The sequence below is a fragment of the Pteropus vampyrus genome, unplaced genomic scaffold (assembly GCF_000151845.1).
Source record: "Pteropus vampyrus isolate Shadow unplaced genomic scaffold, Pvam_2.0 Scaffold311, whole genome shotgun sequence".
NCBI classification, from domain to species: Eukaryota; Metazoa; Chordata; class Mammalia; order Chiroptera; family Pteropodidae; genus Pteropus; species Pteropus vampyrus.
In genome coordinates, this window is record NW_011889092.1 from 1012698 (window position 1) to 1029483 (window position 16786).

Genomic DNA, 16786 nt, shown 5'->3' on the forward strand with positions numbered 1-16786 from the left:
TGGCTGCGGGTCTGGGCCTCTCTAGGCTCTTTGTCCAAATATGGAAGGTTTTTTTGTCTCCATTTGAGTCACGCCGGCCATGGCCCAAGAGATCTGCTTTCCAGATACTGCAGGCAGGCAGGGCTGTGCCAGCGCCGCCGGGCCTGCTCCCCCCACCTCTCCTTCCCCGGCCTGTGGCTGATCTCAGCACCCTTCCAATCTCCTGGACCAGAGCCTTCTCCACAAGCCGGGAGCCCAGCACCCACCTCAGCTGCTCTCCAGCACCAAGAGAAAGGGCCCTGGGCCCATGACGGGAGGAAACACTCATTCCCTCGGCCTACCCATCACCTTCTCTCACTCTCCAAGGGCCCCTCATAGTCAAGTGGCTCATTCAACTAGTATTTACTGAGCAACTATGTGCTAGTTCCTGGGCTAGGACTACAGACTGTGAATCCAGTTAGCTCCCCATGTCCAAAGCAAAAGCCACTCTCCTTCCTCGTGCCCACCCTGGGGATGGCACCCCCTTTCGCCCTCCCCGCCCGCCCCCCCACTCCCCGCTCCCATCAGGTAGTTCTAAAAGCCAGGAGCCTGAGTAATGTGCAAGGATTTGGGGACCAGACTGTCTTGGTCTGAACTTGAATTCTGCTACTTGGTTAGCTTTCCTAACCTATGCAAACTATTTCCCCATGCTGAGCCTTAGTTTCTCATCTGTGATACGGGGATGTCAGCACCTCCCCATAGGGTGATGTGACAATTAAATGGAAAGTGATCAGACCAGTGCCTGGCACACAGGAAGTACTTTGCTACCAGTACTGTGATTCTACCCCCTGACCATACCACATTCAGTTAGGTACTGTGGACTAGACCTACTTTCCTTCCTGATTGCTCTGCTTTAAACAAGATTCACTCCTGCAGCCTTGTAGTGAGGCCAGCCTCGGTTCCAATACCACCTCTCTCCTGAGATCTGTGATCCAAGTTAAGCAACTACTTACCCTCTCTGGGTCTTAGCATCTAGTTCCTACCCCTAAGTGGTACTGGCTTGAGACAGTAGCCTTTACCCATCTGCCAGGTCCCACCTGTCTGAGTGCTCAGGCCTCTGGTCCCCAGGGCAGAGCCCACACAAGGCTGGGCATGGCGGTAGGAAGAACTCAGAGTAGCCTGAGAACTCCCCGTGGGCAGAGCCCAGCTCTCTACCTGCCTTCTCTACCCCCTCCACATTATTTATTTAATAATTTTTCTTTTTTTTAATAAATATGTTTTGATGTCCTACCATGTGCCAGGAACAGGAGGGCTTGGCATAGGTGGGGCCACCAGCCCAGAACCAAGCATTAGGTTATAGGGTGAATGGGCCCTACCTACATTGCCCCACCCAGAGCCTTGAGGTCTGTCCACCCCCAAGCAGACAGTGGTTGCAATAGCTGTGACTCCTGGGGCAGGGGAGGGTTCCTGACGCCCGGCCTGGGATGCTGAGGGGACACTGCCCTATGCAGGGCCCTCTTCTGAAGGCCTAGTCCTGACCAGGGGCCTCTGTCTGGCTCTGTTGGAGGCAGAAAGATAGAGAAGATCAGAGGAGACAAGAGACAGAGGGAGCAAGAACAAGGGAAGAGGGCAGGGTACACAACAGAGGAGGGAAGGAAATAAAGCAAGGAGCCCCCAGTGAGGGGAAAGCCTGGTGTGAGTAGAAGAAAGAAGTAGAGGAGGCCCTCACAGCCCAGGCCCTGAGTCCAGGTGAAGAGGTGGGGCAGGCAGATAAACTGATCACCCCACTCTCCTCCTCCTCCTCCTCCTCCTCCTCCAGCCTTGGGGCAAGGCCCAGGGCTATTTTTAGTGGGAACTGAATTTAGCTGTTCCCTCGGAAATTCCTCACCCTCCCCAGGCTACGCCCCCGCTGGCCTTGGGGAGAAGCCTGGAAGCTCTAGTCCAGTCTGGAGGAGAGAGGAGGGCTCAGGAGCAGCCAAGAGTTAGAAGGGGACTTAGGCATCTCATGAGGAAACTGAGGCTCAGATCAGGCTCCAAATATGAGTTACTATTCTCGCTACAGCCCCTGCCCTATTCTCCTCCAGGAAGGCCTCCAGGCCTGCAGGGCTACAGAATAGCACTTATCTCAGGGTCTAAGGTACAAATATCATGAGACTTTGTCTTGAAATATAGGACCCACTGCTAGCAAGACTGCCTGCCTGTCCACCTGCCAGTTACTCTAACCCCAGCTCCAGAGAGCCTGTGTGGGTAGTCCAGAGCTCTCCTGGGCTCTGCCACATCTGAGACTCCCGCCTCCCAGATGGGGAGACTGAGGCCAAGCAACTTGTCTTGGGTCATAGCCAGTGGACTAAAGAGAGGTTCTACAGAAAGTAACCTCACAGGGAGATCTGATCATAAACTCCCAACTGGGCAGGCAGGTAGTTATGCCCCAGGCCTACAACTTGTTTAGTGAAAGATTTTTAATCCAGCCCTGTCCATTGTTCTTATGCATCTAGGTTAACACACCTTTGAAATGCCAGAAGTAATACCCCTCAAAGGAGGCATTAACTCTCAAGAGAGCACATAATCTTGTTGACGTTCCTGTAATCCAATCCCTGCCTTGCTTTCTCCCACCTGCATATAATCTTCTTTACGGTCTCTCTCTTTCATTTCGAATGCATAAAAGAAACTGCAAAACTTATTCTCTGGAGCATTTGAGATCTTACACCCTGGGATATGTTCTCAGTTTGGCTCAAGAAAACTTATAAAAATTCTCTAAGGTTTGAGTGTTTCTTACGTCGACATCAGCAAGGCAGCACAGACCTGCTCCTTCTCTCCCCTACTTGCCCCTTCTCTCCCCTACTTGCCCCCTACCCAGGCTGCTCCCAGAAGGGCTGGATTAGGGCTGTAGCCTGGAGCTCTACTGTTCTCTGGTGACCCCACTGAGAAGCCGGGCACTTCCACTGGAGCAGGAGGGACTGAAGTTAGACAAGAAGTACATAGGGCACAGAGGCAGGGGTCTGAGCTGGCTCAGAGCTCCCTCACCCTTCCAGAGATGCAGAGGAAAGTTCTGCCTTGAGGCACGGGGATGACTCAGATGACCCTGCATCCTGTCCCAGTGTCTCATTCTCTAACTCAAATAAGGTAGGTGGGCCCCACTCCCCCATCCCCAGTTTCTGATAGAGCCCCTGAGCCTCAGTTTAAACCATCAGATTTTACCTCCGAATGATCTCCCTAGTAAGTCTTTTTCTCTCCATCCTCACATCACCTGTTCCCCTCAGCTCAGGTTTCTCAGCTCCCTGGCCCCTCCAATCACCACCCACAACCATAGGATGCTTTCTAATGTGCCCATCTGGCGTTGCTCCTCCTCAGTTGCTAACTTTCCATGGCTTCCCACTGCCCATAGGACAAAGCCCAGGCCACTTAACTTGGCATTTGAGGTCTTCAACCTGGCTCCTACACACAGAGCCTCTTTCTGTGTGCTCTGGTTAGAGACCTCCCTACTCTCTAGGCCTCAGACATATATTGAGGCTCTTCTTTCCTGTCTGGCTCTGCCTAATTCCCTAAAATGTCATGTGACCCATGTCACCTCCCCTCTCAAGAACTCCCAGTGGCCCCTTAAACCCCTAGTCCAAGTGTGGACCTGGAGCAACAGCAGGGAGGTGCTCGGGGCAGAATGTTAGGCCTGGTCTACTACTGTGTGGCCTTGGGTAAGACCCCTCCCCTTACTGGGCCTCAGTTGCCTCTCCGAATAATGCAAGGTGAGGGGTGGTTAGAAGACACAGCCTGTTTATAAGGGTCTTTCAAGGTAGACTATTTTGGCACTCAAGGCTCTGCCCTCTCCCCTGCTTCCTATCCTGCCAAGAGGTTGGATATCTCACCCCTAGGCCCCACCACAGGGAGACAGGAGAGGGAGAACAGAGAGGTACCAGGAGTGAGATCTCAGTGATATAGGCAGCTAGGATTTTTGAAAGATGGAGTCAGTAGGATTTTTGGGGGGAGGTGGGTCCCTTCTCGCGCTTCCGCCCCTTCCCTTCCACATCTGCTCCTCGACCTCTAGTGCCCCGTCCTGGGAAAGGACTGGATGTTTGTTCAAGGGGGTTGGGGGGAGGGGTCTCAGCAGTCCCAGGAGGCGAGGCTATGGGGCTGGCTGGCAGCCAGGACCCCGGGCCTCCCTTCCTCCTGCTCCATGCTGCTTGGGAGCAGGGCCTGCTCACCCCTTGGGAACCAATAAACAGGAAACAGACACCAACCTGGCACTTGCTCCTTCAGCTCGGCCCCCTCATCACAGTCCCCCCTACCTTGCCTCTCCCCGGGCCCAGAATCTCCAAATCAAAAACTAAAGATCTCAAATGCATGAACAACATCAAGCTAAGAGGTATACTCCTGGAAAAAAAACAAAACAAAACTGAAAATCCATCTTGAAACCATGAGAGTCTACATTCTGAACTGGCAATCTCAAAAGCATACACTTTAAAGTGGCCACATTTCTGAGAGCTTCTAGACCTGGGGTCATAGGCTGGGGACTGCACAAGCATTATTTCTTTGACCCTCACAATCACTCTTAGTATCCCCATGTTACCGAGCAGGAAACTGAGGTTAAGAACTGAGGTGCAATGACTTGTTAGGTATCACTGAGCGAATGAGTCAGAGTCAAGTCTGCCCCCAAAGTCCACTAGGTACACAGAACTTCAGACTCCCTGCCTTGGAGGGGACTGAGCCCTGCTTCATGGTCTGGTTCCAATGGGTCTGGGGCTCTGACCCAGAAAGGGCTTCAGCTCTGCTGCACCTCCCAGGTTGGGGCTGGTGGTAACAAAAGGGGGGAGGAGCTAGAGAGAGGAGCAAGTGCAGTGGGCACCTGGATCCACCCAATTAATTGCACAGTCCCTCTCTCTCTGCCCACCTCCAAAGGCCCAGGATGCTAGGCCACCAATCTTACCCAGGTATAGCCAGGACTCTACCTACCCTCCTGTCCAGAGCTTTGTCCTCTGCTTCAGGGTTGGAAAGAGATGCCAAGAATCCAAGCATCTTGGAGTCAATGTCTCCTAGAATGTTAGAATCTTCACATCTTAGCATCTCAGTCATAAGGGAAGGAACTAACATTTCTTGAACACTTACTATGTGCCAAGCCCTCTTGGCATTATTTCATTTAATTTTAATAATAACCCTTGGTGAAGTAAGGGGCTAATGCCCCCATTTTATGGACTCAGAGGAGTCCATAAATGCTTGCCTTGAGTCCTGGAGCCACCCTGGGGAGAGAAGGGATTTCCGCTGTTCTCCTTAACCTCTATGTGGCACCCTCCACGTGACACCTCCTAGACATGAAGGGACCTAATAGGTCCTCTGATCCAACAGCACCAGGGTCACCAATTTTGGAAAACCCCCACAGCTTCTAGAGGGGGGTCATGGACACCCCATTGAGAACTCAAATACCCTGGCTCCCAGACAGGGGACCAGGGGGCTCCTCTCCATCTGCCCCTGAGGTCCACCTGGAATAGCCAGCAGAGACATTACTGCCACCCCCTCCCCCGACCCCCACCTTCCCGCTTTGCTTTGGCTCTAAACTCTCTTGCCAATTGCTCTTCTTGGAAGCTGCTTCATCCCAGTTTTTAGTCAGCAAACCCAGGGCCAGCTACCCCTAGAAACCAAGCCTTTCCACAAGAGACACACTGGCTATTCTGTCCTTTTCCCACCAGGCCAGGGCTCAGCCACCATCTGGACCCTACCCACTTCAGAGGACTAGGACCCTCGTTGAAAGCTCCTGGCAAGCAGGGATGATGTCTAAGCTTTTCCTGTGTGTCCCCGGTGCTCAATGAAAGGGCTCAAGAATTGACTGCTGAATGAATGATGAATGACCAATGAAAACGGAAAGAAATGAATGCAAGATAAATGCAATAGGCTGGAATTTTCAGGCTCAGCCCTATGACCAGCACCTACCAGAGATGCTGGATTGCAGGAGCTGACAGCCTGGCCCCTATGCCTACCTGTGGTAGTCAGAATAATGGCCCCCAAAGATGTCCACATCCTAATCCCCAGAACCTGTGTATGTTAGCTTACATGGCAAAAGGGACTTTGCAGATGTGACTAAGGATTTTGAAATGGGAAGATTATCCTGGATGATCCAAGTGGGCCCAAAGTAATCATAAGGATTCTTACAAGAAGGAGGCAGGAGGTTTGGTGAGATTCAAACATGCTATGTTGCTGGCTTTGAAGATGGAGGAAGGGGACATGAACCAAGAAGTTCTAGCAGCCACCAGAAGCCAGATAAGACAAGGGAACTGGTTTTCCCCTAAAGCTTCCTGAAGGAATGCTGTCCTATTAACACCTTAATTTTAGCCTAGGGAAACCCATTTCTGACCTCCAGAACTGTAAGATAACATTTGTATTGTTTTAAGTTACTAAACATATAGTAATTTGCTATAGCAACAATAGGAAACAAATATACCACCCATCTGCCAGCCTAAACTGTGGAATCAGCTCGGGTCTCTTCCACCTCAGGTTCTCTCTCTCTCTTTCTCTCTCTTTCTCTCTCCCCCCCCCCCCCTCCCCCCTCTCCCTCTTTCTCTCTCTCTCTCCCTCTGTCCAGGGAGAGTCTCAGAGCCCTGGGATTTCCTCAAGCCCCAGAGGAAGTTTTAGCATACTGGCAACAGCAGCATCACACCACTTCTGGGGACAAGTCCCAGAGTGAGCCCCACAGTCTGCCACAAGTGTGCGGAGAGGCCCCGGGCGTCTGTGTGTGTGTTGGGGTGGAGCAGCAGCTAGTGGTAGGGGAAAGGGCCCTGGGAGCCAGACCTGGGTGAGTCCCGGCCCCATTCTAAGCCTCACTCTCAATGGCCTAATGGGGCTGAGTCCCCACCTGCCAGCAGTTTAGTCTACAAGTCAGAATTTTACTCAGGAGAGCTGCTGCCTCTCCAAGCAGCTCTGGGAGATTTTATCCTGGTGCCTAAGAGCATGGACTCTGAGATCTGAGAGGGGAAGGGACTTATTTAAGGCTACACAGCAGGAAAGTAGAGAGGCTAAGGCTGGAATCGAGGTCTCCTGACCCTACTGCAGACCTCCCTGTGCTACACCAGGTCATCCCCAGTTACCCTACAGCTACTGGAGGGGAGCTGTGGACACCCCTCTCGGGGCTCAGATACCCTGGCTTGGGCCCTAGGCCCCTGCATATCATGGGCTGGAGCTCACCACTGCTCAGGTCCCGGCAGCCTGGCAGTCTTCCTCTGCCTCTGTCCACCCCTGGAATGCCACAGAGGCCTGAGAGTGGAAGTGGACGGTGGTGACTCCCATCGGGGAACATCGGCTCCAATAAACTCCTACTTCCCAAGGGACCCAAGGCCCCTGTTTCGGGGCCTGCCAGCAAGGCGCCAGGCTGCCTGGGCACAATTCCCAGTAAGTACGCCAGGGCTGCGAGCCTTTCTGGGAAACATGGGCTCCCTCTTCCCCCACCCTACCACCACCATCCTTGCCAGCTCTGCTCAGTAGGAACTCTGTGGGGCCGATGTATGGTCTGGGCGTCAGGACACCTGGGGCCAAATCCCATATTTGAGCCAAGGGGCCTTGTGCAACCTCTGCCCCCTCTGGACCTGCTTCTTCATCCGTATATTGGGGCCATGGCAATGCCCACCTAGCTGGAAAACCAGAAGGGAGAGACAAGGCTACCTGGGGTACTGTGAGCTCTGTCCTAGGGGACATGCAAGTTGGAGCTAATGGATGTCACGGTGCCTACAGAGGAGACACCAATGGGCTATGGCACTGTCGCCATCTTCAGTGGGGCAGCTCTACCCTCCCAGCCTTGAAGCCAAGCCATCGTGGGTCTTCAGGGGGCAGCCAGTGCAGCCTACAGCCCCAGTCTTCCCTGGGGGCTTTGTTGATCTTCTCCCTCCCCCCATCCTCAGCTACCCCCTGCCCACACACACTGCCCAGACATGGGAGCTGCAGTAGCTACATGTTCATCCTGAATGCTAGAGTCCAGGCCCTTGCAAAGCCCTCTGGGTTGCAGCACAAACCCACCACTCAACCGCCTCTGCCCCGGCCCAAGCCACCATCAGCTCCTGCCCACATTATTTTATTCCAGTGGCCTCCTGATGGGCCTCCCTTCTTCCATGCTGGACTTTCAATCTACCCCCAGAGAGGAGCCAGAGCAGACCTGTGAAAGGTCACTGCTCTACTCAGAAACTGCCAACAGTGCCTGCCCCATATTACCACATGTAAACGCTGAAGATCTCCTGTTGGCCTGTGAGATCTACCTTGCTGATCCCAACCCATTTCCACCCTCCCTTACCTCTCTGACCTCATTTCCTACTTTGCTCCATCCGCACAGTCCTCTTGACAATTTCTCAAACACACCTCTACCTCAGGGCCTTTGCACTTGCTGTTCTCTGCTCAGTACACCCTCCCCCCATATAGTTATCTACCTTGCTCTTTTATTTCCTCCAGGCCCCTGCTCCATTCTCATCTCCTCAGAGAGGCTTTCTCAAACCTCTAGATCTAAAACAGTCATTATCAGGCTTTATTTTTTGCTTCCAGTCCCTCTCTGACACATAATGTATCCATTTACGGACAGGTCTCCTTGCTAGCCTGAAAGCTCCATGAGGTCAGGCCTTTGTTTTGTTGGCTGCTGTATCCCCAGCACCTATAAGAGAGCCTGACTTGTCTAGGGGCTCAGTATTTGTTAAAGAGATGAATGTATTGCCTTATCAAGGGTCACCCAAGACTCTAAAACAAACTCCAATTGCACGCAATCCGCCATGTTCTTTCCCATCTCCTAGTCTCTGCTCATGCTGTGCCCTCCTCCTAGAACTCCTCCTTCTCTTCAGTTTTCAAGGCCAAGCCCCAGGCAGAGCTGTGTCCAGGAAGCCTCCCCCGCTGGCCCTGGGGCCAGTCCCTCAACATCAGACAACCCCTTCCATCTGCTTCTAGATTCTGAAAGCTCTAAGTGTTTTGGTTCCCCAGGCAGCCTGGGGGTGCCTCCTCCTGCCACTGTGGGGCAGCGTGTATAGCCTGAGGGATCACAGATAGAAGGAAGGAAAGCAGGAGGAGCAAGTCCCTGCGCTGGGATGTGGGCTGGGGACAGGATTAGCAGCAGCCTCCCAGCCTCCCAAACCCAGCTGGTCCCAGAAATGTGGGGCTGGAAAATGTCAGAATCAACTCTGGTCCATCCCCCAACTCTTCCCTGCTAGGGGGACCCATTCCTGGGCCACACCCCCCCCTCAACTAGTCCAGGATTCTTAAGAAGGAGACGGGGGGACAGGGAATAAATAGAGGAAAGGGACAGCTTTATCCCTGTCCTCCCCCTTCCCACCCTCTTCCTGCTGGGTGACAAGACATTTAATTATAGATATTTGGTACCACTCAGAATCCAAATGTCCTTATTGCCTACCCTCCAAGAACCAGTTTCCATGGAAAAATCATAGCAAAGAGCCAAGGAGAAAAAGGAGAGAACCCCTATCCCTGTGGGCTCCCTGCCAAGGGGAGACAGAGAGAAGAAAGGTGACAGGAGCTGCAGCCCAGTCCTTCCTCAGCAAGGCAGGGAGCTAGCTGGGCAAGCTGGGAGATTGGGGCCATGTCTGCTGGGGCCAGGGGTGGGGGTGGGTGGGGACGACACCAGGTTTTGGTGCTTGGGCCTGGCTCTGCCCTACCTTACTATGTGACCTCAGACTTAGCACTCTCTTTTCTGAGTTTCAAAGTTCTTCCCACGCCAATCCCAGGCCCGGTGAATTAAATAACCACCATGAAGGTATTCAGACTGTTAGGGGTATGCAAGTGATGCCCCCATCTGCCCTCCCCCCACCCTCTCCCACAACTCTGTCCCTGTACTCAGATAGCTGGCCAATCCCACTAAAAAACAGAGACCCCTTGGGCCCTTTCACCTCTAAGACATTGATGTTCTAGGATTCAGTGGGAATCTAACAGTCTGCAATTCTAAGAATTCAGCATTGTAAGATTCCCACAGCTTTCACATTTGAAGACTAAAACATTCAGTGTCTGGCATACAGACAGCACTTAATAAAATGTTAGCCACTGCTACTGCTATTCCAATATGCTAAAGTTCTGTGAGTTGATCCATCTGGTTCTAAGATACCAGTCACTTCCTGTTTCTGGGTGACAGTTGTCGTCACACCTGTCAAATGGGTGTCAGGTGTCTGAAGGCAGTAGGTTGGACCGTACGACTGTACTTTAAGGCCAAGGTGGGGGAAGACTTGGAGTGAAGAGTGCTGATCATCCAGGCTACTGTGGGCCTAAGTGGAAATGCCAAGGGGCATGGGAGGGGCAGGGCAGGGAGGCTCCCACAGCCACCAGGAGCTATTCCTTATTCCCTGGGCTCCTAGTTCCTTACAGCTGTTGCACAGACTGCCTTTCTCTCCCAGCCACACCCGACTCCTGTTTCCCTTGACCACCCTGCAGGCTGAGTCCTTCCTATAGAGCCTTAAGGACCAGGCAGTCTAACCTCCCACTGTACGCATGGCAAAACCAAGGCCCAAGATGACTGTCCACGTTTCAGAGTGGGTCAGAGAATGAATGATCCAGGCATGGTACCGAGGCCCCTGCTCCCAAAAATGGGCAACACCATGCAGAGGGCAAATATGAACTCAACTTGGAGAGATCTGATTTTGAAGGACTCCCTGCAGCCTGGGTCCCCTCTGACTTCAGGGCTGCTCCTGGCTGCAATCACACTGGTTTCTGCCCCATTAGAAAAGTGTAACAGCCTCTTCTCTTCCCTTCTTTTTCTGGAGCCCACACCACACCATCTCCACCCACAGCCCAGGAAGCGTGACTAGAGCCCCAGTCTGAAACAAGGGAACATTGTCTCAACCATGGAGGCCAGCAGGAGGGGGTAGACAGCTGCTCCCCATCTTCCTAGAGCCAGAAAAAAAGAGACAGACAGCAGGAGAGATGCAGGCTAGCAGATGAGAGAACTTCCAAGCTTTATGAGCGGGTAGGGAATTAGGGGACGGGGAATCTCTTTTGAGCCAATTAAGTCCACCAGTTTACACTAAGGCCGGAAGTGCCCAGCCCTGTGCTCAGAAACCAGTAGGGGCAGGGAGGACAGGCTGGGGCTGGTCACTAGAAGCAGCTAGGACAGTGGAGCCTGTTTTTTTCCCTCTCTCTAGCCCCCAGGGAGGTAGTGCTCACACCAGCCACTCACTGTACAAGAGCCTGCTAGGCAGTGACCATTACACCCGTTACAGAAGGAGAAAGGTGAGGCAAAGAGCAGGGATGTGACTGATCCTAGGCCACACAAGGATCTGAAGCTCAAACCCTGCTCTTCTATCATAGACTCACTAGTTCTCTCCCCTAAGGGGTCAGAGGGGACACCAAGTTGTGCCTGGAAAGGTGAGAGGACTGGAATAGGCAAAGGCTTGGAGGCACAGAGAGCCTCTGTTGGAGGCATGGAGAAGCTTGTGTTATGGGCAGATGTGTCCCACCACATAGCCTCCTGAGGGGGCAGAGGGGCCCTAAGCTTCTCCCTAAGATCAAAAGAGACAGGGGAAGAATGTGACAGGAAGTACACCAGGAACCAATTCTGCAAAAATTCCCACCTCCTCACTGAGTCTCAATGCCTCTTCTTAGGAGCAGGCTCCCCTCCTCAGTCTCCCTGAGTCCCTTGGTTCACCCCTGCCCTCCCCCCTAATTTAGTCTTCAAGGCTCCCAGAGGAAATAATTATATGGGAAAGGCAGCTGGGAAGGGGCCCCTGGAAGGAGCTGCCCCTGCTTTCACCCTCCCCCACCTCCATGTTCCAAAGACAACAGGCACTGCGATTAGGGGCACCTGAGCTGCCCTACAAGGCTCTCAGGAGGAAAGACAGGCCCTAAATCTCCCCTATGCCCACTCCCTGCCTGCTGATTCTGCAGTCTCTGTGAGAGACACTAGAGCCAGGACCATGGGGAACTAGAGACAAGGAGAGAAAAACAAAGAGAGAGGATTCAAAGGGGGCTTGAGAGGCTGGGAACCGGGAATGACCAAATTAGTCCAGGGTTTAGGGTTTCCAGGCTCCTCACTCAGTCAGGGAACACAGTGCAGGCCATGACTGAAATTACACGGGCCATCCCAGCACTAGGCCCAGAACCCAGAGCCTTGAATCTAGCTTCCAACCCAGATACCAGGGCATCAAGCCACCTAGAACCCATCTGAACCTATAGCTAAAACTCCAGGGATGGCTGAAGCCAGAAGGCAGAGGTGGAGGCTGCAGGAAGAGAGTCTTCAGAGACTGGGGTCTGGCAGAGGAAGGAGGAAGCATCTCAAGAGTCAGCAAGAAGGGGTTGGGATGAGATGAAAGTGAGCAGCAGGATGGGGGACAGTGCCTCCACCGTGACCCACAGAGGCAACCATGACTGTAGGGGCCAGAACTATTCCCAACCTCTCAAGGCTGCTGCTGTCTGCTGAGCTCCAGTAGCCCCCTCTGTGACTCTCCCATCCCCAGAGGCCCCCATTCTAATCTGAAGAGGCTCTGGCAGACCTCAGGACCCAAGAGTGCTCCAACTCTAACCCACACACTCCCCCCGCCAAATTTGCACAGCACCAGCTGGAGACACAGGCACCACCTTTTCCACAAGCCCCCTGACTTTACAATGGGGAGGCTGAATCACAGAGAAAAGACCAGGGCCACCAATATATTTTATGGACCCCTCTGTGCTACTCTATAAAGAATTGCCTTGTACCTCTCCAATTTGCCCAGGGACAGACCCACATTTTGATCTGCCACAGGAAAGCCACATGAGGAAGGGCAAACTCATGTCCACTGTGGGCCCCCAAGCCCAAACATCATGCAAGAGTTCTGGCCAATAGGGCGGCAAGGCCCTTCAGAAAGTTCCAACACCCTCCCATCTCCTTGTGTATTTAAAACAAAGAACCAGATAGTAATCTCTAAAACCAGTCCCTGAGAAACAGCTAAAGGATGAGATTAGAACCCTGTATAATTATCTCCTAGAACACCTTGGAGCAGGTAAGAAACTTTGACATTAGCATCAGCAGAAACCTGAAGCCCCTGGGGCCTGAATAGATAGAGCCGAGGAAGAGGAGTTAAGGGGTCGCCACACCCCTGTGGTACCCTGTGTCAATACTCTTAAAACTGCCTAGGCACTTCCACGACCAGAAAAGCACCTTCAGACCTGGGTACCTGCCCAGTGAGCACTCTTAAAAGGCTCCTGTGGAAGTCAGTGCCCAAAGTCCTCCCTCAGCCCCACCCCAAAGGCCCCCCCACAAAAGACTCACCACCTGTGGCTTGCTGCAGCACTTGCTTGCTGAGGCAGGCTCATCTGGAGCCCTGGCTGTCTCGGGGGGCTTGGCCTCGGTAGAGGGCGGTACAACCACTGGAGTCAAGCAGGGCATATCCACTGGCACTGGCACAGGCACCTCACCAGAGTGGAGAGTCAGCATGTACTGCTTAGTGACATCCTCGAGTGACGGTGCCTGCAATTTGGGGTGGGCTTTGGCAGGGAAGCCCATGGGCTCTGGCACAGCCACAGGGGGGCCAACAGAAGTCGGTGGCTCAGGCACCACAATAGGCGTGAAGGTGGCAGGCACACTGGCATGACGAACATGTTTGGAGGAGGATCGGGCCTGAGACAGGCTGTTAGTCTGATCCTGATTGCCTTCCTCCCTCTGTAGCTCCTGATGGCTGCTCCGGGCTGGGCGCTTCTTGGAACCACGGCGGATGAGCCGTGGGGACAGAACATCAGCTAGTTTAGAGTCAAGGTGGAAATCACGTTGGGCACTGGGGGAGGCAGGCAGGGCTTCAGGTAGGGCCCTCTCAGACTGTGCCCGGCCCCTGGCAGGAATGGGCTCTTCTGTTTCTGCCCGCTGCTCTGCAAGGATGGGCTCACTGCTGGATGGAGGCAGCATTGGCTCGACCTCTCGGATGGGCTCCCCTCCAGGGCCCTCGAATTCAGGCCCTGCCAGCTCTCCACGACGGCTGGGGTCACTCAGAGATTTCTTCTTGGGGGCTTTGCCAGCAACCCTGTCATCCACCACACGCCCCAAGGCACCAGGCCCCTGAACAATGCTCTGAATGACCTCCTGGTATCCTTTGCTTTCTTCACTACCCACAGAACAGTCACTGTGGCCGCTGGTCAAGCCTTCATCCACAGTTGGGGCTGCTGGAAGCCCCATTTTGGGGCTCAGCGAGCCCAGGAGGTTGCTATCTACGGAGAACCCAGAGGGCTCCTCAGAGGTGGCAGTCCGGTGGCGCTGTGGAATTGGGTCACTCAGAGACCGGTAGGCCTCACCTGCCTCCCCATTGCTGAGTTCAGTCCCACCAGGGCCTGAAGGTGGGACTTTTCGTCTCCTGCGGAGGGCACCTGGTGTGGGAGGGGTATCAGGGGACACCAGGGACCACCCTCCCAGACTATCTTCGGCCCCAGGGAATTGGTTGGTCTGGGCCGAGGATGAGTTAAGGGGTCGCCACGCCCCTGTAGTACCCAGGTTGCAAAAGGCTGAAACAGGAGGCTCAGGGTCTGCCCCAATGCCCTCATCTGTCAGGCTGGACTCAGGGCCAGAGAGTTCCTCCTGGGATCGTTGCCTTCGGGTCATATCCCCTGCCCAGTCAGGGCTTCCAGTGGGGACATCACTTCCATCATCCTGCTGGGCACCCATGCGCTGGATCTTCTCAAAAACTTGACGGGCCTCTTGCACATACTGATCCTGGACGACGAGGGGCAGTGGGTCCTCCTCGGCACCTGGGCCTGCCAGCAGGAGCTCAGAGGAGCTGGGCTTCAGGGCACTGGTTCGGGGTAGGCGGCGAGCCATGGGCTTCTCAGAGCAGGTAAAGGACTTTGCCCTTCGCAGGGTGGCTGTCAAGTCCTTGAGTGTGGGGCGGGTGCCAGGTGCTGCTGGGGCTGAGGGGGTCACAGGCCCAAGTTGCCCCACCAGACCACCTGCTGATAGTGAGTCTCTGCCATCTAAGGGGCCACTCTCAAGGTCCCCAGGGCGCACACCAGGCTTTCGGACCCTCAGCTCTGAAAGGTCTGAACGCAGGAAACTAAGCAACGTCAGTGTTTCCGAGGCAATGTCTGGATTTGACAAGGACTTTCGTTGCCCACTCTTGTCCAACTCTGATCCTCCATCCCTCAGTGCCCTCGTGGTGCCCACAGGTCCCTTGGTGCGGGTTCGAACCTGGGGCCTTAGGAGGAGCCCTTCTCCAGCTCCAAAGCTAGGGGAGCGATACACACCCCAGCCTCCAGAACCCCGACTAGCCCAAGGATCCTCATCCTTGAGGGTCTCTGTGCTGGAATAACGGCTGCTTCCACGGGAGCCTGATGGGCTGGCCAAATAGGCGGGAAAGCTCACCTTTGCCACGCGGTAAGCTCCCCCCACGGTGTCTGACAAGGGCCGAAGTCCCTCCTGGGGACCTGGTACACAGGGAGGTGAGCCAGTACCCCATTCCCGGGGTCCCTCCTCACTAGGGGCTCTTGGAGATGTTGGAGGCTCCGGGCTCCTGGCTCCCCCAGCCAAGTCCATGCTGCCCAGATTTAACCCATAACTGTCTGGCCTGCAGTCCTTATCCACGAGGAAGCTTCCAGGCCTGGGCCCCAGCCTCCCTCCCCAGCGGTGACCGCCCTCACCGTCCTGGTCCTCTTCACTGCCCGAGGAGAGGCCGCCGTGGTAGGCCGGACTCTGCGCCCCAGGCTGAGGCGGTGGGCCCTCCTCTTCCTCCTCGCTGGAGCTGGCAGCTCGGCTGCGGCTGACAGGATAGGAGGCAATGGAGGAGGAGGAGGAGCAGGAGGCCCGGGCCCCGGCCTGCGGTTGGGAGAAGCTATGCCAAGAATGTAAACCATCCGCCGGACGCTGCGCCCGCTCCTGTTGCTGCTGCTGCTGCTGCTGCTGCCGCCGCCTCCTCCCCTCGGTCCCTGGGCCGGGCAGCGGCCGCGCTGAACGCAGGCCCGCCAGGGGGAAGCACGTCCGAGGAGGTGGCGTCGGTGGCTGCCGGGGCTCCCGGGCCGGGAGCTCCCACGCGGCACCCTCCGGGCTGGGCGTCCCCGAGGCCTCAGAGTCGGCACTGGGCCGCCTGGAGCCTGGGCCACCGAAGAGCTTGCGCATCTCGGTGACGCTGGGCCAGGCCCCGCGCGCGGCGCCCTCGGCCGCTTCCTCCGCGGCTCCGGGGGAGACGCCCCCGTCCCGGGCCGCTGCGGAGTCGTCGTCCCGACGCGGCGCGTCGAAGCGCCGGGAGAGCTGGCGCACCGACGGCGAGAGGCTGCGGAGCGGGCGCGGCTGCGCGGGGGCGGCCGGGGGCCCGGACGCCAGCTTGGACACGCGCCGGGAGGGCTGGCCCGGGACAGCCGCAGCCGGCCTGCACGAGGCGCGGCGCCGCAGCCCGGGGGTGTCCGCGGCCCCCTCCCTCGGCCCGGGCCCGCCGCTCCAACGCTCCAGGAGCTTGAACGAGACGCTGCGATACAGCGGGGGCCGGGGCGCCCCGTCCGCCATGGTGGCGGCACTCACTCTGGGGGGGCTGGCCTCGGGGAACCGCGGCCAACCCCCCCTACGCTTCCGCCCCGAAGGATCGCAGCGACCGGGGTCCCGAAGGCCTGGGTCCTACAGCCGTAGTGCGGGGCGACGGGGGGTGGCTGCGGGAGAGGGCGCAAAGACTACAGCAGAGCTTAATCTGCCGCGGCTCAAGTTTCTGCGGACGCGGGCAGCTCCGGCTCCATCCCGCGCGGTCCCTCCCGCCTCAGCGCGGATTCCCAGGCCTGGTTCCCGCACCAGCTGGTGCGACCCGGAGCATAGCGCGCGGCCTGGCCCGGTCCGGATCCCTTCCTCGGCTCTGCGCCCGCCAGCCGGCCCGCCTGCACTCGCGCTCCCGCTCCAGCTCCCGTTCCCTCCCTCTTGGCTGCTCGCTCCTCGCTCCCTTTTGTT

General features: G+C 55.8%; 1 protein-coding gene across 2 annotated transcripts in view; it reads right to left on the minus strand.

The window, feature by feature from the left end:
- Nucleotides 1–16760, minus strand: part of ARHGEF17 (Rho guanine nucleotide exchange factor 17) — a 54809-nt gene extending 38049 nt beyond the window's left edge. The window contains exon 1 of one of the 2 annotated variants that reach the window (XM_011377395.2): nt 13151–16760. In XM_011377395.2, the coding sequence (XP_011375697.1) occupies nt 13151–16357 (3207 nt within the window). In that variant the 5' untranslated portion in view covers nt 16358–16760. The remainder of the gene's footprint in view (nt 1–13150) is intronic. The other variant, XM_011377394.2, reaches the window with a different exon arrangement.
- Between the last annotated feature and the right edge of the window lie 26 nt (nt 16761–16786).